General features: G+C 42.1%; 2 protein-coding genes across 3 annotated transcripts in view; one reads left to right on the forward strand and one right to left on the reverse strand.

Annotated features, from left to right (window-relative positions):
- LOC129855483 (solute carrier family 22 member 23) overlaps nucleotides 1-1,395 on the reverse strand; it is a 37,634-nt gene extending 36,239 nt beyond the window's left edge. Inside the window, exon 1 of the mRNA XM_055923197.1 lies at nucleotides 303-1,395. Coding sequence (XP_055779172.1) covers nucleotides 303-740 — 438 coding nt within the window. The 5' untranslated portion in view covers nucleotides 741-1,395. The remainder of the gene's footprint in view (nucleotides 1-302) is intronic.
- Nucleotides 1,396-11,306: 9,911 nt separating this feature from the next.
- Nucleotides 11,307-26,215, forward strand: part of LOC129855485 (desmoplakin-B-like) — a 33,769-nt gene continuing 18,860 nt past the window's right edge. Inside the window, exons 1-12 of one of the 2 annotated variants that reach the window (XM_055923200.1) lie at nucleotides 11,307-11,866; nucleotides 15,929-16,022; nucleotides 17,313-17,446; nucleotides 17,818-17,968; nucleotides 22,364-22,489; nucleotides 22,734-22,793; nucleotides 23,009-23,176; nucleotides 24,160-24,264; nucleotides 24,486-24,707; nucleotides 25,176-25,331; nucleotides 25,625-25,779; nucleotides 25,890-26,016. In XM_055923200.1, the coding sequence (XP_055779175.1) occupies nucleotides 11,673-11,866; nucleotides 15,929-16,022; nucleotides 17,313-17,446; nucleotides 17,818-17,968; nucleotides 22,364-22,489; nucleotides 22,734-22,793; nucleotides 23,009-23,176; nucleotides 24,160-24,264; nucleotides 24,486-24,707; nucleotides 25,176-25,331; nucleotides 25,625-25,779; nucleotides 25,890-26,016 (1,692 nt within the window). In that variant the 5' untranslated portion in view covers nucleotides 11,307-11,672. The remainder of the gene's footprint in view (nucleotides 11,867-15,928; nucleotides 16,023-17,312; nucleotides 17,447-17,817; nucleotides 17,969-22,363; nucleotides 22,490-22,733; nucleotides 22,794-23,008; nucleotides 23,177-24,159; nucleotides 24,265-24,485; nucleotides 24,708-25,175; nucleotides 25,332-25,624; nucleotides 25,780-25,889; nucleotides 26,017-26,215) is intronic. The other variant, XM_055923201.1, reaches the window with a different exon arrangement.

Genomic DNA, 26,215 nt, shown 5'->3' on the forward strand with positions numbered 1-26,215 from the left:
GTTTTTGATCATGCCAATTCAGGTCAAAGGAGAAATTAAAGTGGTTTGATGAGTTACTGTGTGCTCTGAGAGCAAACTGTGATCTGTTTTAAATTAGTCCTATGGCACAGAATTGAACACTGAGCCTGAGTGCATGCGCTGTCCATGGTGCTGGGTAGGCTACATGTATTTGATAATTAGCTTGTGCCCGCCCCATAGTTGCATAGGATGCAGTGTTGGTGATTCTGATGATTAGGCCTATTATGTATTTTCAGACGCAGAAATCATCAGAAGGAAGGTATGGTATATGGAGCACACGTTACCTTGGTAACCACGTTCTGACTGAGTCCGGTCTGCAGCTCGAGCTTCCACTCCTTGCACTCGCACTCCATGCCGCCGCTGTAAGGCACGGGCTTACCAATGTCTCCGTTCGTGGCGGTCAAGGGCAACTTTAAAGAACCAACGGTCCAATTACTTCCGTTAACAAGAGGCTGCACGCACGTTCCTTTTGGTTGCGCCAAAAGGAAATAATCCGAAAACTGGCTAAATCCGATAAATAACGCCGGTATCCACGTCAGAACAACAAGCTGTTTTTGGTGTTTCCCAAATCCCCCGAGAGGCGGTAGTACCGAGCCGTCGACGTGCTGCAGGAGCCTAGGTGCCTGTGTCTGCTCAAGAGGCATGAAGCCGTTCTCCGGTGGCGGTTGTTCCCGGTCCTGCCGCTGCGCCTCCGCCACCGGCCGCTCTGGTCCCGCTGCCATCTATGCAACAAAGAGCTGCCAAACCCCACAGCCAAACTCCGGGCGCTCTGTTGCCCTGTCCACTCCGCTCTGCGTAAACCCTTTGTTACAAAGGAAACCCAGAGCGCAGGCAGACAGATAGTGTGTGTCCAACAAAGACGCACAGAATGGGGTCCTCTGGCAGATTACCGAGCGGCTGGTCATCTCACCATGGTGCTCAGGTTAGAATGGGCCGACAGAATAACGGTTTCAGGTGGAGCCTGGGGCTCAGGGGGAAGCCGAGGTGAGGACACAGGCAAGGTGTTGGCTCGGAGAGGCAGGCATGCTTACCATGTGCTTTGTGTTCCAACCAGGTATAGCATCCATGTGGGGCTAACACACAGGCAACGAGGTGTGGGTGACCGATCAGTCTAAACTCGAGGCTGCACATCTGCTAGCCCCTCCACGCGCTCCACAGGTAACACACCTGTCCAATCCTTGACCCCTCGCAGGTATTGTGGTGGTGGTGGTCATTGCTCCAGTTTACAGACAAAACCAACCGTTATCCTACATCTCGTCCGGCTCTCAAACAATAAGAGATCACTGTTTGATTTCCATGAACAGGTAGCCTATTTCTCTATTCGTCTGGGTCTCCAGTCCTGAACAATTCGATCACACACCCAGTCTCTGAGAAAGAATCAAGCCCCGCCCGCCCTGGTCGTGCACGGCTCTGTGATTGGTCCGTGTTTACGGGGCGATTGCACCACTCACGCGCAATTGGGCATCGGTGCCGTAACCCAGGCCTACCAAACGGCAACAAAGATCTGCTTTGTTTAGCCCATGCCCCATTTCCCACATAAGAATAAGACGAGTTTATGCGAAATACTACAATTAGTGTTTATTGTCGATGAGGGTAGATTAACTGAAGATATTGTGTTGGAAGCTATAATGATTTGTGTCAACTAAAGCGAGCGAAGGGCTCACAATCACAGTCTACCGAGCCCCCCATATAGCTTAGTTGATTATAATATCCATGTCAGAATGTCTGACTCATAAATAGATAATAACCTTTGCATTTCTGGAGATGACAATAGCCTGTCACACAGATGGGTTGCAGCTGCAGCCTACTGTACAATTATCACATTGTCGCATCCGCAAGGTGATGTGTGGATAGTATGACGCCAGAGGGCACCAAAAGATCACAAACTAAGGACGAGTGCAATCAGAGATCAGTACATAATAACGAGATACTCATGTCTCCGCCCTAACGATGGGTGTCGTTTTTCTAAAAGCGGGAAGGTAGGCGAAACGTTTAGGTCCAAAATAAGCCGATAGAAACCGAATTGGGCTTATATTTGACATATTTTGGCAAGAGTGAAACATCTCGCTTCGCCTCTTCCTCTCTGGTGTAATGCATTGCCCAATGTTTGACAGTAGGCAGGTTCCATTGACCCATGTTTAAAGCCAATTTATGCTTGATTGGAAATGTGGTCGCAGGCGCCTATGGAGGTGACGCAATGGCGGAGCCCCTGTCCGCATGCAGAGGCCAAATTGAGCTCCTTAACACATCGCTGTGCGCCTCCCAAATTTGTAACAATGTTGAGGGCTCCATATTGCGCCGTATAGCTCCACATTGACATGACTAGTAGGAGGGGGCGGGAGGTCCTGTATAAACACAATCTCACTTGACAACTTCCTTCACAACAGCTACAGCTCATATCACCTTAAACGCTGCACGGACAAAAATCGGCAGATGTAGTTGAAGACATTTTCTAAAGATCAATGACATTCAACAAGGGTGGATTTTGTTTTTGTTATAGTGAAAAATTATGCTGGCTCATCTAACCAATAGGTGGCGCTATCACCGGTCCTAGGTTGGTAACTGTTCTGTGAGCAATAGAGTTAGTTGAGTATTGGTCTCCATGATAGATAGTGGTGTAAATCAGTTCCTAATAAATGACAAGTAAAGATTACATCCTGTGTACTCCAATTATATTGTAATGACCTGACTAGATCATAAAGGAACAATTGTCCAGACAGAGGATTGAGTTTACGAATTGACGGTTTATTAAACCAACTTTACACAGGCTACTGTTTGGCCGTAACCCACGCCAAATAAGTGAAAGATAACCACAAGCCAACTGTGACCTTCTCTTGTGAAGGCCAGACATAAGAGAGAGAACAAAGGCTAAACCTGGTCTTAACTTCCAATGCTCCATCCCCCTGCCCAACCCCCCTCCACGCCACTCCGCCAACCGCCAGGATGCCCGGCATCAGAACATTCCAGGCATTCCCGTGATTGGCAGATAGCAGGTTGATTGGCATGTCGGACCCCGCGAACACTGGGTACTGGTCAGTACAACACAGCCACCTACTAGCCTAACACATAACACACAGCTGTCTGTGCGGGTCGCTACAATATGTTGGTCTATTCAATATACTACATTTGGCGACGAGACAAAATCGGAAGAAGTTTTCGGTGAGACTACAGAGTTTTCTGAGTTATGAACGGTGAAACTACCGTGACTGAATAGTAGCATGCTAGTTAGCTAAGAAAGGCTAAGCGAGTGAGAGCTATCGACATGGGGAAGCTAGCAAATACTTCGCCTTCTTTTTGGAAGCAGTGACTGGAAGACAGAAAGGATGGCAGGCACAGTAGGATTGGTGGCACCATTTGACAACAAGACACAGTTGTGGGAAGAATATTGCGAAGTTCTCAACCATTGTTTTGTTGCAAATGAGATCACCAACGCGGCAAAGAAAAGGGCCATTCTACTGAGCTGTGTGGGCGTACAAACCTACACCTTGATGAGGGATTTACTGAGCACCGGCAAAGCCAGGAGAGAAATCCTTTGAGGACTTGATGAGTCTACTGAATACAAATGTCAATCCTAAACCGAGTGAAATAGTACAAAGGTGGAAATTCAACTCAAGAAATAGGAAACCAGAGGAAAGTGTTATTGAATATGTGGCGGCACTAAGGAAGCTATCACAGGACTGTAACTATGGAGACACTCTCACAGTGATGCTACGTGACAGATTAGTATGTGGGGTAAAGGATGATAAGATCCAGCAGAGCTTTTTAACTGAGGAGATTTTGACATTTGACACAGCGCTAAGGAAAGTGCAGGCCACTGAAGCAGCCGACAAGAACATGAAGGATTTGAACTGCCTGAGCGAAGGGGGGCGACCGGTGACAGGGACAGTTTACAAAATGGACGAGCGCGTGAAGAAGCAGCAGGAGGGAAAATGCTACAGATGTAGTGAACGCAACCACTGGACAAATTAGTTCCCGGTTCAAGGGAGAAAAGTGTCACAACTAGGGTAAGATGGGGCACATAAAGAGGGCCTGCAGAATTGCAGTCGCAGACAAAACGAGCACGCAGGCTCATAAAACGACTCAAGGGGAGGGGGGAGACATTCGAAAGGGGCAAATTTCATACAGGAAGAGGAAGAGTGTCGTGAGGATGTGTTTACTATTCACAATATGGACACTACCATTACTAAGGTACCTCTGCTTTGACAGTATTTAACTGTACAGGGATGTGAAGCGAAATATGAGATAGATACTGTCTGTAGTGTCACAATAATGTCACAGTCAGAGTATGCTAGGCTAGGCAAGAAAGCAAAGGTTCCAGAGCTAGGTACATGTTTTATCAGTCTGAAAACATATACCGGACAGAAAGTGGACATTGTAGGATCAGCTAATGTGAAAGTTGAATACAAAGGAATAGTCAAAGAGCTACCAGTTGTAGTTGTAGTGGGGTCAGGACCAAACATGCTGGGGCGAGGGTGGATCACCATGTTGGATGTGGACTGGCATACCATGAATAAGATGCCTGACAGCAAAGAGGCTCTACAGGAAGTGTTCAAGAAAAACGAGGAAGTGTTCAAGGATGAGTTGGGCACGTTGAAAGGATTCACAGCAAAGAGACACGTATCAAGTGATGCCACACCCCGTTTCTTCAAACCAAGGTCAGCAGCGTTTGCAATGGAAACTAAGATAGAGGCTGAGTTAGATCGTTGCCAGGACAACAAAATCATGGAACCAGTGAAGTTCCCAGACTGGGCAGCACCCACAGTTACAGAACTGAAATCGTATCTGGGCCTATTAAACTACTATAAGAGTGTCCTACCGAATCTGTCGACACTATTGGCTCCTATGCACAAGCTGCTGAGGAAGGACGAGCCATTGTGTTGGGGATCAGAACAACAAAAGGCCTTCAAACTGTCAAAAGAACTGTAGCAGTCGAGCAGAGTGTTAGTGCATTATGATGAAGGAAAAGAACTGATACTTTCCTGTGATGCCTCGCCCTACGGGGTAGGGGCGGTGTTGTCTCATCGCATGCCAGATGGGGGAGAGAAGCCAATAGGGTTTGTATCACACACTCTCTCACCTGCAGAGCATAACTATTCACAACTTGATAAGGAGGGGTGAGCTATCATATTTGGCGTGCAGAAGTTTCATAAGTATCTATGTGGGAGAAAGTTTGAAATCTGTACAGACCATAAGCAGTGCCACAGATGGCTTCTCCTAGAATATTGAGATGAGCAGCAACACTACGAGCATATGAGTATGTTTTTACTTACAGAGCAGGCAAGGACAATGGTATTGCAGATGCTCTCAGCTGCCTCCCTCTCCCAGAGTGTCCAAGCAGTCTGCCACCGGAGGAACGAGTGCTGATGTTGAACCAGGAGAACAGCCCACTGATGACCTCCCAGCAAATCCAGAGCTGGACAGCGAAAGATCCAGTCTTGTCGAGGGTCTGTGAGTACACACTGAGGAGGTGGCCAGATCAGATCTGAGTTTGCGTCATACAAACAGAGACAGCACGAGCTCAGTGTCCAGGACGGCTGTGTGCTGTGGGGAGCCCATGTCATTGTTCCAGACAGAGGACACAGCGATGATGGAGCAGCTACATCAGAGTCATCCCGGCATGACGAGAATGAAAGGTTTGGTCAGGAGCTACATGTGGTGGCCTAATATGGACATTGAAAGGAAGGTAAAGTCATGCACCACATGTCAAGAGCAAAGAGCACCTACTAGTGCACCACTACATCCATGGGAGTGGCCCAGTAAGCCCTGGAGAAGGCTACACATAGACTATGCAGTTCCTTTCATCGGAAAGATGTTTTTGGTGATTGTAGACGCTCACTCAAAATGGCTGGGTGTATATCCAGTGAGCTCAGCTACATCTGCTGCTACCATGGAGTGCCTCAGGAACAGTTTCAGTCTTCATGGCATTCCAGAGATTATTTTTTCAGACAACTCTCAGTGTTTTGTGTGTGAGAACGGTAAGGAGTTCATGGCAAAGATTGGAATCACACGTCACTGCGGCACCACACCACCCTCCCCCGAATGGTTTGGTAGAGAGAGCCATTCAGACGATCAAAGAGCTAATGAAAAACAGTGCAGGCGACTCGTTGGAGACAAGTGAGTAGAGCGTTATTTAGCTATCGTGTCACGCCACAGTCAACCACCGGACTTTCACCGGCTGAGATGATGATGGGGAGGAAGTTGAGGTGCACGTTAGACTTGATACATCCAGACCTAAAGAGTAAGGTGCAGGCTAAGCAAGCAGGACAGAACACTTACCATGACAAACATGCAAAAGCTCACAGTTTTGTAGTTGGAGACTCAGTGTATACCAAGCAGAGGTGGGACCAGGTCATTGTTTTACAAGTCACAAGTAAGTCTCAAGTCTTAGCACTCAAGTCCCAAGTCATGTCCCAAGTCAAGACAGTGTTATAGAATTTTGTAATCAAATGTTCATAAATTTCAATGATCTTAATCCGTCTGCAACCCAGAGGTTGTAAAGTTCTGGTTTTAAATGAAAGGGGTCTTTGGCCTGGTTTGCTAACTACCTCTCTCAAAGAGTGCAGTGTATAAAGTCAGAACATCTGCTGTCTCAGCCACTGCCTGGCACCAAGGGAGTACCCCAAGGTTCGATCCTAGGCCCCACGCTCTTCTCAATTTACATCAACATCATAGCTCAGGCAGTAGGAAGCTCTCTCATCCATTTATATGCAGATGATACAGTCTTATACTCAGCTGGCCCCTCCCCAGATCACTGCACTCTATACTCCTCTGTAAACTGGTCATCTCTGTATACCCATCGCAAGACCCACTGGTTGATGCTTATTTATAAAACCCTCTTAGGCCTCATTGCCCCCTATCTGAGATATCTACTGCAGCCCTCATCCTCCACATACAACACCCGTTCTGCCAGTCACATTCTGTTAAAGGTCCCCAAAGCACACCTTCCTGGGTCGCTCGTCTTTTCAGTTCACTGCAGCTAGCGACTGGAACGAGCTGCAACAAACACTCAAATTGGACAGTTTTATCTCAATGTCTTAATTCAAAGACTCAATCATGGGCACTTACTGACAGTTGTGTCTGCTTTGCGTGATGTATTGTTGTCTCTACCTTCTTGCCCTTTGTGCTGTTGTCGGTACATTTTTGTAAGGGTATGCCATACCTGTCAGGTGGATGGATTATCTTGGGAAAGGAGAAATTCCCACTAAACAGGGTTCTGCTTTTGTGTGTATGGAAAATTGGTCTCAAACACTGAGAGGAAGCATTCATATATAAAATATCTCATCTAGTATAGGCATAAATGTAGCTGAAACTAGCCTTCTTCTGGCTTCAAAATACATTTTCAACAATTTACAAAAAAAATTAAGCTGGAGTTGGGATTTTGTTTTAGGAATAAGGTCTGTTTTTCCTTCTCTACCGTCATAAGAGCGAGATGAATAAAACCACTGATCTAGGAGGATGAGAACAGCGAGAGAGAGTCAGTTCACTCTGGCAGAGCGGCGAGCCTCTGTGACACAAAGGCATTCAAGAATTCAAGCCAATTACCTTCACTTTGTTGTATGCATTTCTTGTATTCATAATGGAGAATTGACTGTGCTGCATTGGAAAGACGAGAACACTGATGTGTCACAATATGTTCCATCACACTGATCTCTTTACTTGTTTTCAATCGTGGTAGAATGAAGACCAGCCATGGAATGTCAGTTTGGCAGAATGTATGTGTCAGCGTGTTTGTCTGTGTATGTGTGTGTGTGTGTGTGTGTGTGTGTGTTCATTTGTGCACACAAACGCAGGGACATGTTTTAGTTTGTTTTTAAATTTGCCAACAGGCATGTAGATGGGTTAGCTGACAACGTCAGAAAAATGATGCACATTCTTCAATGGGGCAGATGTCCGTGTGTTGTTGTGATTCTGGATGGCCAGATAGCTAGCAGTAATGACAAGAAACTGCCACGTGGGGAATCATAAGTGGCTCGTTTCAACTAGTTTTATATTGTTCTTGATACAGTACCATGTCTTGTTTGAGCTTTTGGCTGATTTCATGTTAATGCTAATATGGCTAAAATTTGCTGGCTAGCTAACCAAACTGTAGCGATGTATTTGAGACAACAAGTGCTCATTGTCCAAATGTATTTATGTTTTCAATGAACATTGGAGATGAAATATAGTTTATATTTCTAAGACAATCTAAGCCAATCCCGTCTGTTTTACCCCATAGTTGCACACGTGTTGGTTTTGTTGCTAAACAACCAACCCTTTCTATGGGCTAGTGATTATAGGGGCGGTACTGAATTGGTCTTCTATATGAAAAAACTCCAAGAACCAAGTTATAGCTTACACGAATCAATCCACCCACACTGCTGCTATTAAAAGTTTGACACCTCTGGAGATGGAAGGAAGGATTCGGGTTGATAAAGAAAGGGTGGTTTATGCATATGTTGCTCTGCATTTCCATGACAACAAGCATAGGGGTCATAACCCCGGTCTCCAACTTGGTGCAATAGGCCTCCCTCACACACATAGGAGCAACATTCTGCAGTTACATGTTTGAGCTAATGTGAGACACACAGTCTTGCAATAAATGAATTATGCACACACACTGTACCCTGACAGTCAATCATCATAAACACTCACTTATGCAAGCAAGCACACACGCACGCTCTCATGCACACACGCACGCTCTCATGCACAAACTCACTCACACACACACACACACACACACACACACACACACACACACACACACACACACACACACACACACACACACACACACACACACACACACACACACACACACACACACACACACACACACACACACACACACACACACACACACACCTATACACACACAGAAAGAGCTGTGAGATTCCTCAGAGCCTGCTGAGTTCGTTGGGGTAGAGTCGTTCTGGTCGATGTCAAGTACAGAGGCCAAGGCTGTTCAGTCTGTGTACGGTGTACAGGATAGGCTACCCCACATGGTAAACAACACATTACTGTAACATTATATTTCGAATTGACAACATTTGAGACCAAGACACATTACTATTAACCTTTTAGAAGAGCTCATGCCTAGTGGTGAAGATGGAATGTCTTCATATTATCTTGATACTATCTTTAACCAATAGTGCAAAACAGGTATTGGGTGAACAATAGGTAAGTAAAGAAATAAAAACAACAGTAAAAAGACAGTGAAAAACAGTAGCGAGGCAATATACAGACACCAGACACCATCAGAACCCAAAATATAAGCTTGTTTTACTCCAACACTTTGTAAACAAAGAAAATGTTAACAAACACTATAAAGCATTTAAAACCTGGTTAAAACTATCGTTTTGATATCATGGATGGCCAGTCCTTGCATCCATAGCTTTGTCTATGAATTTGAGAGAGTTTACATTTCTCCAGCATCCCTCAGCTTTGTACTGAACCAGGGGCAGGGAAACGCCTTGTTATTGTTTCTACTGCTGAGTGCCGCTTTAAAGATACTGTAAGATGATAAGATGGAAATAGTTATAACTTATTCTTTATTGTGCTGATTAAAATCTGTAAGATTGACTTTCAGGTTCTCTCTACCAGTGACAGAGTGCTGTCAAACTTGTTTTTCCTGTGCACACCACCCATTGTCTTGGATGAGGGATCTGCATATTGTTAGTGTCTAGGCATGTGTTACAGTGATAAAAGTATTTACCAAACTAGGTAACACTTTACTTGACACCCAGTGCCTTAACACATTATGACATGTTCATAACCATGTCATAATATGTCATAACAGCTGACATAACGTGTCATAACCTGTCATAACACTGTCGTGACCCATATATTAAAACCTGTTGTGACATATATTCCGTTACTTTATGGCTGGTTATGACCTACATGAGTTCGAGTTCGTTTTTTTCCCTGCCAAGAAGTTCCCTTTCGTTTGAAAGTTTGTTTCTCACATCCTTTGTCATAAAGTGTATTTTTTGCAAGTTATTTAAACTATGATGAAAACAAATGACTGTAAAGAATTCATTACAACTACAACACTGTCATGAAGCATTATGACCATCCTGTGTCACTTTACTTGAACTAAGAAAATACACTTCATGACACTGTCAAGAAGCATTATGACCATCATAATCATATATGCCAGATAGGCCTATTATGTACCCTTATATCAGTCATCAGCCACAAAGAAGGTGTCTTGTCCTGCTCCTGCATTCATCCCAGTCACCAGCAACAGAGCATTGGGGTAGGTGCATGTCTGACATCAATGTGTGCACAATTACAAGGACAATTAATAATATATATATTTTTTTTTTAAACATAAACATACTGTTGACATGTAGGCTATGGTGTAATGGAATGTTTTGCCTTGTGTGGTAGGTTTTGTGCGTTTTGACACTCTTATGTAGGTGTCATAACCAGCCATAAATAACTACCGTAGTAGGTTTTGTGGGTTTTAACACTCTTGTGTAGGTGTCATAACCAGCCATAAAATAGCGCAATATATGTCACACAGGTCTAAATATGTGTCCTGACAGTGTTATGACTATATTATAACAGGTTATGACAAGTTATGTCAGTTGTTACGACATAGTTATATCTGTGTCATAACATGTTATGATGCTGGGTATCAAGTAAAGTGTTACCAAAAACTATTATTATGAAAACGGTTCTGAATGAGGTTGTAATGAATGTTGTAATGAATATCTCATTAGAGATGAACTGTCACAATTGTCTGCAACATACATAACTGTTTTTTTAAAGATGACCAATATTGGATTGCCTTCGATATGTTTATTAGCCAGGGGGCCTTTCCTTTTCTGATAGTCTCTTACTCCATTAATTTCATCAATTAGTGATCTGTTGGAAAGAAACAGTAAACATTTCAGTGTCAAGACTTCTTCAGTTTGACCTTCAACAACAGACTGAAACACTGAGAGATAATTAGCCTACCCTCCCACAGAAAACACAGGCATGTACGCACACACACACACACACACACACACACACACGTTTTGTTCTTCTATCCTCGCGGGGACATTCAAAATTGTATTTCCCTTCCTTACCCTAACCTTAACTCTAACCCTAACCCATAAAACCACTTACCCTAACCCTAATGCTAACCCTAACCCTAATTGTAACCCTAACCCATAAACTTAAAATATCCTTTGTCCTCATTGTCCCCACAAGGTAGATTTTCCTTGGTTTTACTATCCTTGTGGGGACTTTGGGGGATTTTAGGTGCCCACAAGGATAGAAGAACCAAACCAAACACACACACCACTTCTCCACCTTGGCTACGAAACGTACATATCATACTAAATGGAGGACTACAGATTTACGTTTACTATGATACATCTACCCCTGAGTACAGGTTGAGATAGAGGAGGGCTGGGGACGTGGAAAGGAAAAAACGTTAAATTAAAATATTTTTCTAGGCAAGTAGGTTGATGAAAGGAGTGGTCTGTTTTGTTTTGCCAAAAATGATACTTTTCCGTGTTGCAGATCAAGTCGGTGCAGCCTAGGGACGCTGCTCCGCAGACAGGTGCAGGAGGGCTCACCAACCGCTTCACACAGCCCCCTCTGACAGCTTTTGCAGACAGGATTACAAACTCTTCGTCCACCATTTTTCTCCAGCGGAGTTTTATAACTTTTTGGATCCAGAGATGAGTCTATACGGATCCCAGAGGGGGTTTCATGTCAGCCGCAGTATCGGTTCCAAGTCCGACCTGAGCGTCGGAACTGGACAATATGTCCAGACCGAAGTGCACGGTGGTAATAGATACGGACAGGAGTACATGGACGATAATAATTACAGCTACTCAAATACTCCCATGCGAGGTGGTGGAGGAGAACAGGGGTAAGACTTTTTTTTTTCTTCAAAAGGCCCCTATTCTGCTGTAGGGTACTGTGTCACACAATTGCGTTCACTTGCCCGTATACATTTTAACTAGGCTACAACTCCATTGCCACTGAAGATAAATACAAGACACTATATAACCGTGTCATCTAACACATTATTTCAATCTAGTTCATTATTTTTTTATGCCAAGGTCTTGGTTTTGTCGGGGGGATAATTATAGGCCTATGTGTCGTTGTCGTATATATATAGCCTAGGCTATGGCAGGGGCGAATATTATCTATCTGTGAGTGCCGACCCAGTTAATAATTTATTAGGCATCATTGAGAGGTCTTTGTTTCCAAGAATAACCACCTGCTGTCTTAAACCTTGTGACAACCCCCCCCCCCCCCCCCCCCCAGGCAAAATCATGGAAGAAAACTTGGTTGTCTGCTTTCCAACAGACAGTGGGAGACAAATTCACATTTTAGCAGGGCAATAACCTTAAACTCAAGGCCAAATAAACACTGCGTTGCTTACCAAGACAACACTGAATGTTCCTGAGTGGCCAAGTTACAGTTTTGACTTAAATCGGCTTAAATCTATGGCAACATCTGAAAATGTCTGTCTAGCAATGATAAACTATCAACTTGACAGAGCTTGAAGAATTTAAAAAAGAACGAAGTGCAAATATTGTACAATCCAGGTGTGCAAAGCTCTTAGAGACTTACCAGAAAGACTCACAGCTGTAATCGCTGCAAGGTGATTCTAACATGTATTGACTCGGGGGTGTGAATACTTACAGTACCAGTCAAAAGTTTGGACACCTACTCATTCTAGGGTTTTTCTTTATTTTCACTATTTTCTACATTGTAGAATAATAGTGAAGAAGTCAAACTATGAAATAAAAAACTATGGAATCATGTAGTAACCAAAAAAGTTTAATATATTTTATATTTGAGATTCTTCAAAGAAGCCACCCTTTGCCCTGATGACAGCTTTGCACACTCTTGGCATTCTCTTAACCAGCTTCATTAGGTAGTCACCTGGAATGCATTTAAATGAACATGTGTGCCTTGTAAAATGTACATTTCTGGAATTTCTTTCCTTTTTAATGCATTTGAGCCAATCAGTTGTGTTGTGACAAGGTAGGGGTGTTATACAGCAGATAGCCCTATTTGGTAAAAGACCAAGTCCATATTATGGCAAGAACAGCTCAAATAAGCAAAGAGCTACAACAGTCCATCATTACGCTAAGACATGAGGGTCAGTCAATACAGACATTTCAAAAACGTTGAATGTTTCTTCAAGTGCAGTCGCAAAAACCATCAAGCATTATGATGAAACTTGCTCTCATGAGGACCGCCACAGGAAAGGAAGACCCAGAGTTACCTCTGCTGGAGAGAATAAATTCATTAGAGTTACCAGCCTCAGAATATTGCAGCCCAAATAAATGCTTCACAGAGTTCAAGTAACAGACACATCTCAACATCAACTGTTCAGAGGAGACTGCGTGAATCAGGCCTTCATGGTCGGATTGCTGCAAAGAAACCTCTACTAAAGGACACCAATAAGAAGAAGAGACTTGTTTTGGCCAAGATACACGCGCAATGGACATTAGACCCGGTGGAAATCTGTCCTTTGGTTTGATGAGTCCAAATTAGAGATTTTTGTTTCCAACCACCATGTCTTTGTGAGATGCAGAGTAAGGTTCCCACCGTGAAGCATGGAGGAGGAGATGTGATTGTGTGGGGGGGCTTTGCTGGTAACACTGTCGGTGATGTATTTAGAATTCAAGGCACACTTAAGAAGCATGGCTACCACAACATTTTGCAGCGATACGCCATCCCATCTAGTTTGGGCTTAGTGGGACTATCATTTGTTTTTCAACAGGACAATGACCCAACGCACCTCCAACGCACCTCCTTACCAAGAAGGAGAGTGATGGAGTGATGCATCAGATGACCTGGCCTCCACAATCACCTGACCACCCAATTGAGATGGTTTGGGAAGAGTTGGACCGCAGAGTGAAGGAAAAGCAGCCAACAAGTGCTCAGCATGTGGGAACTCCTTCAAGACTGTTGGAAATGCATTCCAGGTGAAGCTGGTTGGGAGAATGTGAGCAGTGTCCAAAGCTGTCATCAAGGCAATGGGTGGCTGCTTTAAAGAATCTCAAATATAAAACATATTTTGATTTGTTCAACACTTTTTTGGTTACTAATTGATTCCATATGTGTTATTTCATAATTGTGATGTCTTAGTAAAAACAAAGAAAAACCCATGAACGAGTAGGTGTGTCTAAACTTTTGACTGCTACTGTATGTAAATTAGATACCTCTGTACTTCATTTTGAATAAATGAGCAAACATTTCTAAAAACATGTTTTCACTTTGTCATTATGGGGCACTGTGTGAAAGATGGGTGAGACAAAAATACATTTATTCAATTTTTTTATTCAGGCTGTAACACAACAAAATGTGGTCTGTATCTCTTGACAAGGTCACTTGTGTTGGATTAAGGACATTACAATAATGTTTACGAGTCTTTAGTGCCACATGCTCTTATATAAGCATGTACAAAGACTTCAGAACTGGTAGCAGACATGCTCAAACTTTCATTAACATAACCAAAGAGCACTTCAACTGCTACAACACTTCCACTCACATGTGGCCAAAAACAATGAATTGAAAGCCACATCCCCACCAAGCCACGGCTCCAATATAATTTCCCAGTGTGCCTTGCCTTTTCGAGTGAATTGTTGAGTCACCACCCATGACTGTATTTGTTAGTGACAGAGACATGCTTGTTGAATTCATACATTTTCAGTCCTATGGACTGAATTTTCGCCCATGAAAGAAATGTACATGTCATATAATGTTAGAACTAATGCATAAATATTGCATGTCAAATTGGCCAACAAACTAATAACAGGTCAGGTCAATATGGCTAGTTAACGGGCTATGATCATAAACACCACGCAGTTACTTTCTGTATAACTCTAATGACAGAGCTAAATGTGGAATAATCGGTTATGTGTTTCTGACTATGCTCTTCAAGAGGTGATGATATTGAAACCAAGTAGTTGTCAATGGTTTTAGTGGACCTGGGGGTCGTCTCCTTGCTCCCCTAACAGGCAAATTGAACCCTCTGCATCGTATTGTGGCGTTTTAATTGATATCCACCTATACAATTCTATAGAGTCTACAGTATGGAGGTCAGGGTTACTGTTGAATATGTTTGTGATTACACAGGCAGCCCAATTCGGATGTTTTTTCCACACTAATTTGTCTTTTTGACCAATCACATCAGCTCTTTTCACATCCAATCTTTTTCAGAGCTGATCTGATTGGTCAAAAGACCAATTACTGGGGGGAAAAATATCAGAATTGGTCTCCCTGTGTAAATGCAGCCTCTGTGTTGTTGTGTTGCAAATGGCATAGGGAAAATGTGACAGTTCTCTTGACTCACATTTCCCCTTTGTCTATCCCTGCACTCATGCTCAATTCAACTAGGGCATAGCGGAATCATCCTCGGATAACTAAAGACTAGCTAATTGCTACACTAAGATAATAACTCATTACAGTAAACCTTTGGGATCATTGATGTACAATAGCAGAAAGTGTACTTGATGATGGGGATATTGATGATGGTGCTGATTACAAAGTTGTTGTTTGATGATGATTATGATAATGATGTTTATATTATCGATGATGTTGACATATATACTGATAACAATAATGATAATCATGAAACTACTTTAAATGCCAAGATAACAAGTAACAGTTTTGTTTTAAAAACACTTAAGTGTACCAGTATCTTGAGAATGCAACAGAAATGGCCATACTTGATATGCGTCTACCTCTGACTTAAACTGCTCCAGGCGAACCCCTGTTCCATGCAGGTCCTAGGCCTCAGGTAGCCTATAGCGCAACGCAACCACGCAACTTGTTTGCAAAATATTCTTCGATAGATTTTGGTGGAAGCCTGTTGAATGTGAACTCTGCATGGACTGGTACCCTAACATTGACCGGTTGGATTACGGTAAGATGTTGATTCTAACCCTCCCCTCCATGTCTCCTACAGACAGTTCCCCCTCAGTGGCCTCCACCAGAAGGCCTACATCCTGCAGGGCCAGTGTCAGGACTACCTGAGGAACGCAGAACACTACCTACAGGCTGTAAGTCACTACCTTACCGTAGATAAATAACAACAGTGTTCTATTTCATTCTGAGCTGCCTACAGTCTGTGAGTCACTTCATGTCCTGTCTGCTTTGAGATACTGGCTTTGGTCATGATGTTAGTCTAAGTACAGCCTGTCTCATGTCTGGCAACAGTACATGTAATCAGACACTCTGACTAAGACATGTACTGCACCTGTAGACTGCGGTATGAAAGCTGAGATTACTATACCAATCGTGCAACCAAGCCCCCCTGACTTGCTTTAGTGGAATTGTGGTGTGTCAGTACAAGTAGGCCTATGCATTTAATCAGCAGAGGAACATGACTGTTAGGTTTCTTAAAGGGATACTGCGAGATTTTCACCTGCGGCATTTACCTGGTTACCCAGAATCAGATGAACTCAAGGATGTCATTTGCATGTCTCTACATGCAGTATGAAAGAAGTTACAGGTTGTTTTGTGAGCTAAAGCTAACCGGAGTTAGCAAGATGACTGGAAGTCTACCAGTACAGTGAGTATGACCAAAGTCTCGCACTATCCCTTTAAATGTCAGGTCTCTTATATTATAATAATGAGATGATCCATAACAGGTCATTAGACTGGACACACTCACTCTGATGATGAGTCTTCACAACTGTGTGTCTGTGGTTGGCCGAGGCATTTGTGAAATATGCTCTGTCAGGTGTGACTCCGCCCTTCCGCTTCATGTGCGCAAAAGATCTTAAAACAGCTTTGAAATACTTTCAGCCTGTCAAGCCACGTCTTGTCAGAATCATGTCAGATTATATTTCTCATCTGTCTCTGCCATATTTGGCATGTTCAGCATGTTCGTACAGGCATTGTCGACTCAGCATGTGTGTGCGTTTTGGTCACGCATGAAGTGAAAATAAGAAGTGCATCTCAGCGTGTGTCTGGACACACAGTCCGCAGTAAACCCAGGGATTACCTTTAAACACACGCCAACAATGAAAACAAACCCAGGGAAAGTGTTCATTTGGCCGTGACCTGTCACAGAATGTACTCTTTTAACTATTAAAGTACACTACTGTGCCATCAGTCAGTTAGCCTACAGATAGACGCTATCTGGACAGAAAGATTATGCATTGCGTCCTCATGATCTATACATCATGGTCCTATCTTTAACTGGGTCTTAAACTGAAGGATTTACCTGACTGAATACGGTCTACCGTATTCTCGTTTGAGAAACCCAGAACGGCAAGTTGAGCCTAGACCGAACGTAACGTACAAAGCCATAATGTGTGTCTGACATTTCCCCGTGTGTCCTGCAGGGCAGCGATTCTGGGCGCGGCACAGTGGAGGCAGATCACTACATGGCCATGGCCAGAGAGACCATAGAGCAGCTGAAGGCATGTGCTCTGGACCTCAGACAGATGGGACAACCGTATGACAGCGTGGTCCGAAGGTTAGACACGCTATGAGACGACCGCCACTACCGCATACAGATAAACCAACATCCATTCTCCTTGTGTCTCTCTCTATTCCCCGTTCCCTCTCACTGTTTGAGGTCAGATACGCCAACAGATGACTAATATTGCTCAGCACAATATACCTTTCCTTTACTTATTTTTCTTTCCCTTTTTCCTCTACACTGTTAGGGTTACGCAGGTGTTCATGTGTTTCTTTTATTATTTACGTCATCTTATTCTACCAGGTAAGTTGACTGAGGACCAATTCTATTTCACAGCAACGGCTTGGGGAAGAGTTTCAGGAAGAGTTTAACATTGACATTCGCTACCGCTCCCCCTTCTCTCCCCGCTCCCCCCCCCTCCATAGTGTGGAGATGTGTAGGGACCAGTTGACGGGGGTCCACATGGCCATAAAAGGAACCATGCAGAGGCGGAGCTGGGGGAGCAGAGGAAGTAGCGCTTGGGAGGAAGCTGGGTGGAGCTTCAACGAGGCCATGGCCTGGATTGGACACCAGAAGGTGAGGAGAACCACACCCGACAGGACAGATGTGTAATGCCCGTGTAGGAAGGCATATGCTACAGGATTGCATAATATTATTGCTACCACCTGTTCCCCTTCAGATGAACTGCATGCGGTCATATGTGTAATGGCAGTGCAGGAAAGCATATGATACATATGAGTTACATAGGATTGCACAATGTCAATGTTGTATACCTGCAACCTGCCAGGAAGATGTAATATATTTATTTTGAATATTTTTCAATACTCTATATGGACATTAACATATTACATGTTGCACTTACCGGTAGATATATTTTTTAGTGTGAGCCAAAAATGGTTCTGACCACGTGTTGCAAAACACCCCCAGTTCATATAGTATTAAAGTCATCATTGTGAAGCACTTGACCGTTTGAAACTTTTGGGAATTTTCTCCATTCCCCCACACATACAGTGGCAAGAAAAAGTATGTGAACCCTTTGGAATTACCTGGACCTCTGCATAAATTGGTCATAGAATTTGTTCTGATCGTCATTTAAGTCACAACAATAGACAAACACAGTCTGCTTAAACTAATAACACACAAACAGTTATACGTTGTCATGTCTTTATTGAACACACCGTGTAAACATTCATAGTGCAGGGTGGAAAAAGTATGTGAACCCTTGGATTTAATAACTGGTTGACCCTCCTTTGGCAGCAATAACCTCAACCAAACATTTTCTGTAGTTGCGGACCAGACTTGAACAACAGTCAGGAGGAATTTCTGACCATTGCTCTTTAAAAAACTGTTTCAGTTCAGCAATATTCTTGGGATGTCTGGTGTGAACCGCTCTCTTGAGGTCTAGCCACAGCATCTCAATCGGGCTGAGGTCAGGAATCTGACTGGGCCACTCCAGAAGGCGTATTTTCTTCTGTTGAAGCCATTCTGTTGTTAATTTGTGTGTTTTAGGTCGTTGTCCTGTTGCATCACCCAACTTCTGTTTAAATGATGTAGTCAATATAGACAAGAAAAATACAATCATTTGTGAGTTATTAGTTTAAGCCGACTGTGTTTGTCTATTGTTGTGACTTAGATGAAGATCAGATCTACTTTTATGACCAATTTATTGCAGATAATTCCAAAGGGTTCACATACTTTCTCTTGCCACTGTACATTAACCGGTTAGTCCTGAAGGGCAGGTGTGTGTCTGAGAGGTCAGTGCAGATAACACACGGACACTCAAACTTCATTTAGAATTCACCTGAAATGGCACACACACAATCACACGCAGTACTGTAATTGTCTTAACGTAACCTTAACCCTCCCACTGCAACGTACAGTTATCACCACCACAGGTGATGTACGTGATCCTTGCTGTTGAACACCTTCCACTGCCAACTTTTTTGCAAACTGGAGAATGAACAGAGAGGATAGTGCAGGTTATGTTGGCGGTTATGCCTACTTTGACACTTGTACACACATGCAGAAGACACGCTCGAGGCTAGACGTAGTGTATGTTAAGCATCGTGCCAAGTTGAATACTGTGTACACACACACACACTCATATTATGCACCCCCCCCTGCACAAACCAAGGTAAAAGCTAGGCTATGTTCTGGTCTTAGTGGCTCAGACTCCCTGTCTATTGGTGAATTCCTGACATACCACATTTTCTTCTTGGTTGGTTTTTAGTGTTAGGCTTACAGAGGGTAAGTTTACCGTACTTCAAACTTCTCTATCACCACCTAGTGGCAGTGTTCTAGCATGGGAGCCTTCTCCCTATGGTTGAGCTCTGTGTGTGTGTGTGTGTGTGTGTGTGTTGTGGTTGAGGGTGTATTTGTGTTATGGTTAAGGTGTGTGTGTGTGTGTGTGTGTGTGTGTGTGTGTGTGTGTGTGTGTGTGTGTGTGTGTGTGTGTGTGTGTGTGTGTGTGTGTGTGTGTGTGTGTGTGTGTGTGTGTGTGTGTGTGTTGTGGTGAAGATGTGTATTTGTGTTATGGTTAAGGTGTGTGTTGTGGTTGTGAGATTACAATGTATTTGACATGTAGTTATAATGTATTTGACATGTAGTTATAATGTATCTGACATGTAGTTATAATGTATTTGACATGTAGTTATAATGTATTTGACATGTAGTTATAATGTATTTGACATGTAGTTATAATGTATTTGACATGTAGTTATAATGTATTTGACATGTAGTTATAATGTATTTGACATGTAGTTATAATGTATTTGACATGTAGTTATAATGTATTTGACATGTAGTTATAATGTGTTTGAGATGTAGTTATAATGTATTTGACATGTAGTTATAATGTATTTGAGATGTAGTTATAATGTATTTGACATGTAGTAATAAAGTATTTGACATGTAGTTATAATGTATTTGACATGTAGTTATAACGTATTTGACATGTAGTTATAATGTGTTTGAGATGTAGTTATAATGTATTTGACATGTAGTTATAATGTGTTTGAGATGTAGTTATAATGTATTTGACATGTAGTTATAATGTGTTTGAGATGTAGTTATAATGTATTTGACATGTAGTTATAATGTGTTTGACATGTAGTTATAATGTATTTGACATGTAGTTATAATGTATTTGAGATGTAGTTATAATGTATTTGACATGTAGTAATAAAGTATTTGACATGTAGTTATAATGTATTTGACATGTAGTTATAACGTATTTGACATGTAGTTATAATGTGTTTGAGATGTAGTTATAATGTATTTGACATGTAGTTATAATGTGTTTGAGATGTAGTTATAATGTATTTGACATGTAGTTATAATGTATTTGACATGTAGTTATAATGTATTTGACATGTAGTTATAATGTATTTGAGATGTAGTTATAATGTATTTGACATGTAGTAATAAAGTATTTGACATGTAGTTATAATGTATTTGACATGTAGTTATAACGTATTTGACATGTAGTTATAATGTGTTTGAGATGTAGTTATAATGTATTTGACATGTAGTTATAATGTGTTTGAGATGTAGTTATAATGTATTTGACATGTAGTTATAATGTGTTTGAGATGTAGTTATAATGTATTTGACATGTAGTTATAAAGTATTTGACATGTAGTTATAATGTATTTGAGATGTAGTTATAATGTATTTGACATGTAGTTATAATGTATTTGACATGTAGTTATAATGTATTTGACATGTAGTTATAATGTATTTGACATGTAGTTATAATGTGTTTGAGATGTAGTTATAATGTATTTGACATGTAGTTATAATGTATTTGAGATGTAGTTATAACGTATTTGACATGTAGTTATAATGTATTTGACATGTAGTTATAATGTATTTGAGGTGTAGTTATAATGTATTTGACATGTAGTTATAATGTATTTGACATGTAGTTATAATGTAATTGACATGTAGTTATAATGTATCTGACATGTAGTTATAATGTATTTCACATGTAGTTATAATGTATTTGACATGTAGTTATAATGTATTTGACATGTAGTTATAATGTATTTGACATGTAGTTATAATGTGTTTGAGATGTAGTTATAATGTATTTGACATGTAGTTATAATGTATTTGACATGTAGTTATAATGTATTTGACATGTAGTTATAATGTATTTGACATGTAGTTATAATGTATTTGACATGTAGTTATAATGTATTTGAGATGTAGTTATAATGTATTTGACATGTAGTTATAATGTGTTTGAGATGTAGTTATAATGTATTTGACATGTAGTTATAAAGTATTTGACATGTAGTTATAATGTATTTGAGATGTAGTTATAATGTATTTGACATGTAGTTATAATGTATTTGACATGTAGTTATAATGTATTTGACATGTAGTTATAATGTATTTCACATGTAGTTATAATGTATTTGACATGTAGTTATAATGTATTTGACATGTAGTTATAATGTATTTGAGGTGTAGTTATAATGTATTTGACATGTAGTTATAATGTATTTGACATGTAGTTATAATGTAATTGACATGTAGTTATAATGTATCTGACATGTAGTTATAATGTATTTCACATGTAGTTATAATGTATTTGACATGTAGTTATAATGTATTTGAGATGTAGTTATAATGTATTTGACATGTAGTTATAATGTATTTGACATGTAGTTATAATGTGTTTGAGATGTAGTTATAATGTATTTGACATGTAGTTATAATGTATTTGACATGTAGTTATAATGTATTTGACATGTAGTTATAATGTATTTGACATGTAGTTATAATGTATTTGACATGTAGTTATAATGTATTTGAGATGTAGTTATAATGTATTTGACATGTAGTTATAATGTGTTTCACATGTAGTTATAATGTATTTGACATGTAGTTATAATGTATTTGACATGTAGTTATAATGTATTTGACATGTAGTTATAATGTGATCGTAATGTGTTTGTATTCCAGCATCTGATAGAGACCTCTCAGTGGGGAGATACCTCTGCAGACATTGAGCAGCAGCTGATCAGCCACAGCAAGTTCCACAGCTCGATACAGAGAAGCCCCGAGGTGGACAAGGCCAAGGTTGAACTGGTGGGTACGCACATAAACAAACACACACGCACGCACGCACGCACGCACGCACGCACGCACACACACACACACACACACACACACACACACACACACACACACACACATACATCTGTCACAAACACAGACACATTTACTTTCACACTGTCTCTCATACACATTCTATTTCTAGGAGTGTGTTTGTGTGTGATTCTGACTGAGTGTGTGTGATTCTCTCTCAGTGTTTGTGTGTTCTTCCTTACAGATTAAGAAAGGAGACAAGGCCAACCAGTATGCTCTGGATCAGGAATGGGACACGCTGCAGGTGACAGAGGCTCTGGGGAAAACACACATACACACCCCTGCATTACTGTATAATACGTTTGTTTTACCATTATATTATCTTTCTTTAGGTTTGTGTTGTACTGAACATCTTTGTTTTCATTTGTCTGTCTATGTTAGTCATGCCACAATGGATTTGGGACTTTATTGATTGTACCTAACGATTCATGAGTCTCACCATGTTTTTCACTCTGTCAGAAAATGTCTCATGGTCGTAGCAACCAGCTGAGGGAGATGCAGCAGATCATTGAGGCGATCAGTAGACAGATCATGTGGGTGAACGTGAGAGAGGAGGAGGAGCTGGTGTTTGACTGGGGGGACAAGAACATCGACCTCTACATCCCCAAGAAGCAGGAGAGCTACTCGGTAAGGACTGGGTCAAGGGTTAAAGGTCAAGGGTCAGAGGGGGAAGTGTCACAGTGGGAGGGCGGAGAGGCTAATTGATGATTCCCATAGAGGCCATACAGGCTGCTTGCATCCCAAATGGAACCCTATTCCCTATATGCCAGCAGCATACCACCCTGCATACCACTACTGGCTTGCTTCTGAAGCTAAGCAGGGTTGGTCCTGGTCAGTCCCTGGATGGGAGACCAGATGCTGCTGGAAGTGGTGTTGGAGGGCCAGTAGGAGGCACTCTTTCCTCTGGTCTAAAAAAAATATCCCAATGCCCCAGGGCAGTGATTGTGAGTGACACTGCCCTGTGTAGGGTGCCGTCTTTCGGATGGGACGTTAAACGGGTGTCCTGACTCTCTGAGGTCATTAAAGATCCCATGGCACTTATCGTAAGAGTAGGGGTGTTAACCCCGGTGTCCTGGCTAAATTCCCAATCTGGCCCTCAAACCATCATGGTCACCTAATAATCCCCAGTTTACAATTGGCTCATTCATCCCCCTCCTCTCCCCTGTAACTATTCCCCAGGTCGTTGCTGCAAATGAGAACGTGTTCTCAGTCAACTTACCTGGTAAAATAACGGTAAAAAAAAAATATATATATATATAGTGCACTACTTTTGACCAGGGCTCTGCACTAATGTAGGGAATAGGGTGCCATTTGGGACGCAAACTAGCTGTAATTGTTCCTGTTCATTGGTAATGTTTGGTAGTCTCTAGTCCCGTGACTGGCACGTCTAGTGTATTGTGTGTCTGTATATCATTATGTGTTGTTAATTTGTTTTGCATTATGTACCCTAGGGAAGTATAATGCCAATTGCCAAACCTCTGAGACTTGTGCAATGAAGCCACATATCATTCTTCCAGTCTCAATGGTTCCCCAGGGCCTAACAGTAACTCAACCTCTCCGGTTCTGCTCTAACTGTGTTGTTGGTAAACTGGGTTGTTTTTCTCTGTCAGAAACTGATGAGTGCCTTGGAGGAGAAGGATAAGGACCTGAATAAACTGAAGCTGAAAGTGGACAGCCTTCTGAAGAACCCCCACCCTGCCTCTGAGAAGATCGAGGTTAGGAGATGTCTGTCTAGAAGAATATCTATTTGATTATTTGGATCGCCATTAGCTGTTCCAGTCGCAAAAGCTACTCTTCCTGGGGCCCGTGATATCTAGCCATGTCTAGCTATCTAATTTGCTGTGATGGTTATTTTGATATGAGTTCTCATCTTCCTTTCCCTCCCCCTTTTATTCGTTCTTTAATCCCTCTATCCTTCTTTTTGGATTTCTTCCAGGCCTACATGGACACTCTGCAGACCCAGTGGAGCTGGCTCCTCCAGATCACCAAGTGTATCCATGTCCACCTGAAGGAGAACGCTGCCTACGGCGAGTTCTTCAAGGAGGCCAATGAGATGTACAATAAGCTGCAGAAGGCGCATGAGAACATCCGTAAGAAGTTCACCAGCGACAGAAACATGCCCCTTGAAAACTTGCTGGAACTACTCAAAGGCCTGGAGGTAAGACATGTACATCTTTGAAGGTACCACGGATATAATGGACAAGGTTATATCACAAACTCCCAATTTCGCATAGAGTGCACTACTTTTGACTGTACACTCTTGGAGAAACGGGTTCCAAAAGTTTTTTTTGGCTGTCCCGATAAGATAACCATTTTTGGTTCCAGGTAGAACAATTTTTGGGTTCCCTCTGTAGAAAGGGTTCTACATGTAATCCAAAGGGGTTCTTCCTGGAACAAAGGGTTCTACATGCAACCAAAAACGGTTCTTCAAAGAGTTCTCCAATTGGGACAGCTAAAGAACCCTTTAAGGTTCTAAATATCACATATTTCTTCTAAGGGTGTAGTCACTCTGGTGAACAACTAGTTCACTACGTGTGGAATAGGAAGTCATCTGTGAAGATAGAATACAATTTCTCCCCCTTTCCTCTGATAGGGATATTGACCTCTGACCTTTAACCTCCAACAGAAAGAGAAGGAGCGAATCATGGAGAATAAGAGCCAGGTGCAGCACCTAGTCAACAAGTCCAAGAGCATCGTGAGGCTCAGACCACGTAACCCTGAAGAGGAGAAGAGCAGTTGTCCTGTTATGGTACAGGCCCTGTGTGACTTCAAACAAGACCAGGTCCGAGACATGAATGTACACACAAGCTCTCTCTCTCTCTCTCTCTCTCTCTCTCTCTCTCTCTCTCTCTCTCTCTCTCTCTCTCTCTCTCTCTCTCTCTCTCTCTCTCTCTCTCTCTCTCTCTCTCTCTCTCTCTCTCTCTCTCTCTCTCTCTCTCTCTCTCTCTCTCTCTCTCTCTCTCTCTCTCTCTCTCTCTTTCTCTCTCTCTTTCTCTCTCTTTCTCTTTCTCTCTCTCTTTTACATGCATGGACACACACACACTCCTGTCTAACATTGTGCATGTCCCTCTATAGAAGGTGATTCTAAAGGGCAACGAGGGCATACTGAAAGACAACTCCCAGCGCAGTAAGTGGCAGGTGACAGGACCAGGAGGACTGGACATGCTGGTGCCCTCTGTCTGTCTGCTGGTGCCACCACCCAACTCCCTTGGCATCAACCTGGCCAACAAGTAAGAACACACACATGCAGTGCACGCACGCACACACACTCACACTCACACTCACACACAAACACACAATGTGAGAATTAAATCACCATCTGTGTTATGTGGTCCATCAGGAATGAGCAGTACTATGAGGCCATCCTGTCTGTGTGGAATCAACTCTACATCAACATCAAGAGTCTCATCTCCTGGCAGTACTATGTCCAGGACCTCACACGTATCAACTCACTCACCATCACCATGGTAAGTCTATAAGTCACTGCGGTAACCACTATCATTGTCACCACCATAATCTCCGTAAACACATCCTCGTAACTACTTAGAAGACCACAACTAGCTCAAGTGTCAGGGTTGCGCTTTGCTATACAGCCCACTATTTACTTATACTAGGATTACAAAAAAAGACCTAAAAATGGTAATAACAGAATATATAACCTAAATA

The sequence above is a fragment of the Salvelinus fontinalis genome, chromosome 5, assembly GCF_029448725.1.
Source record: "Salvelinus fontinalis isolate EN_2023a chromosome 5, ASM2944872v1, whole genome shotgun sequence".
Classification (NCBI taxonomy): Eukaryota; Metazoa; Chordata; class Actinopteri; order Salmoniformes; family Salmonidae; genus Salvelinus; species Salvelinus fontinalis.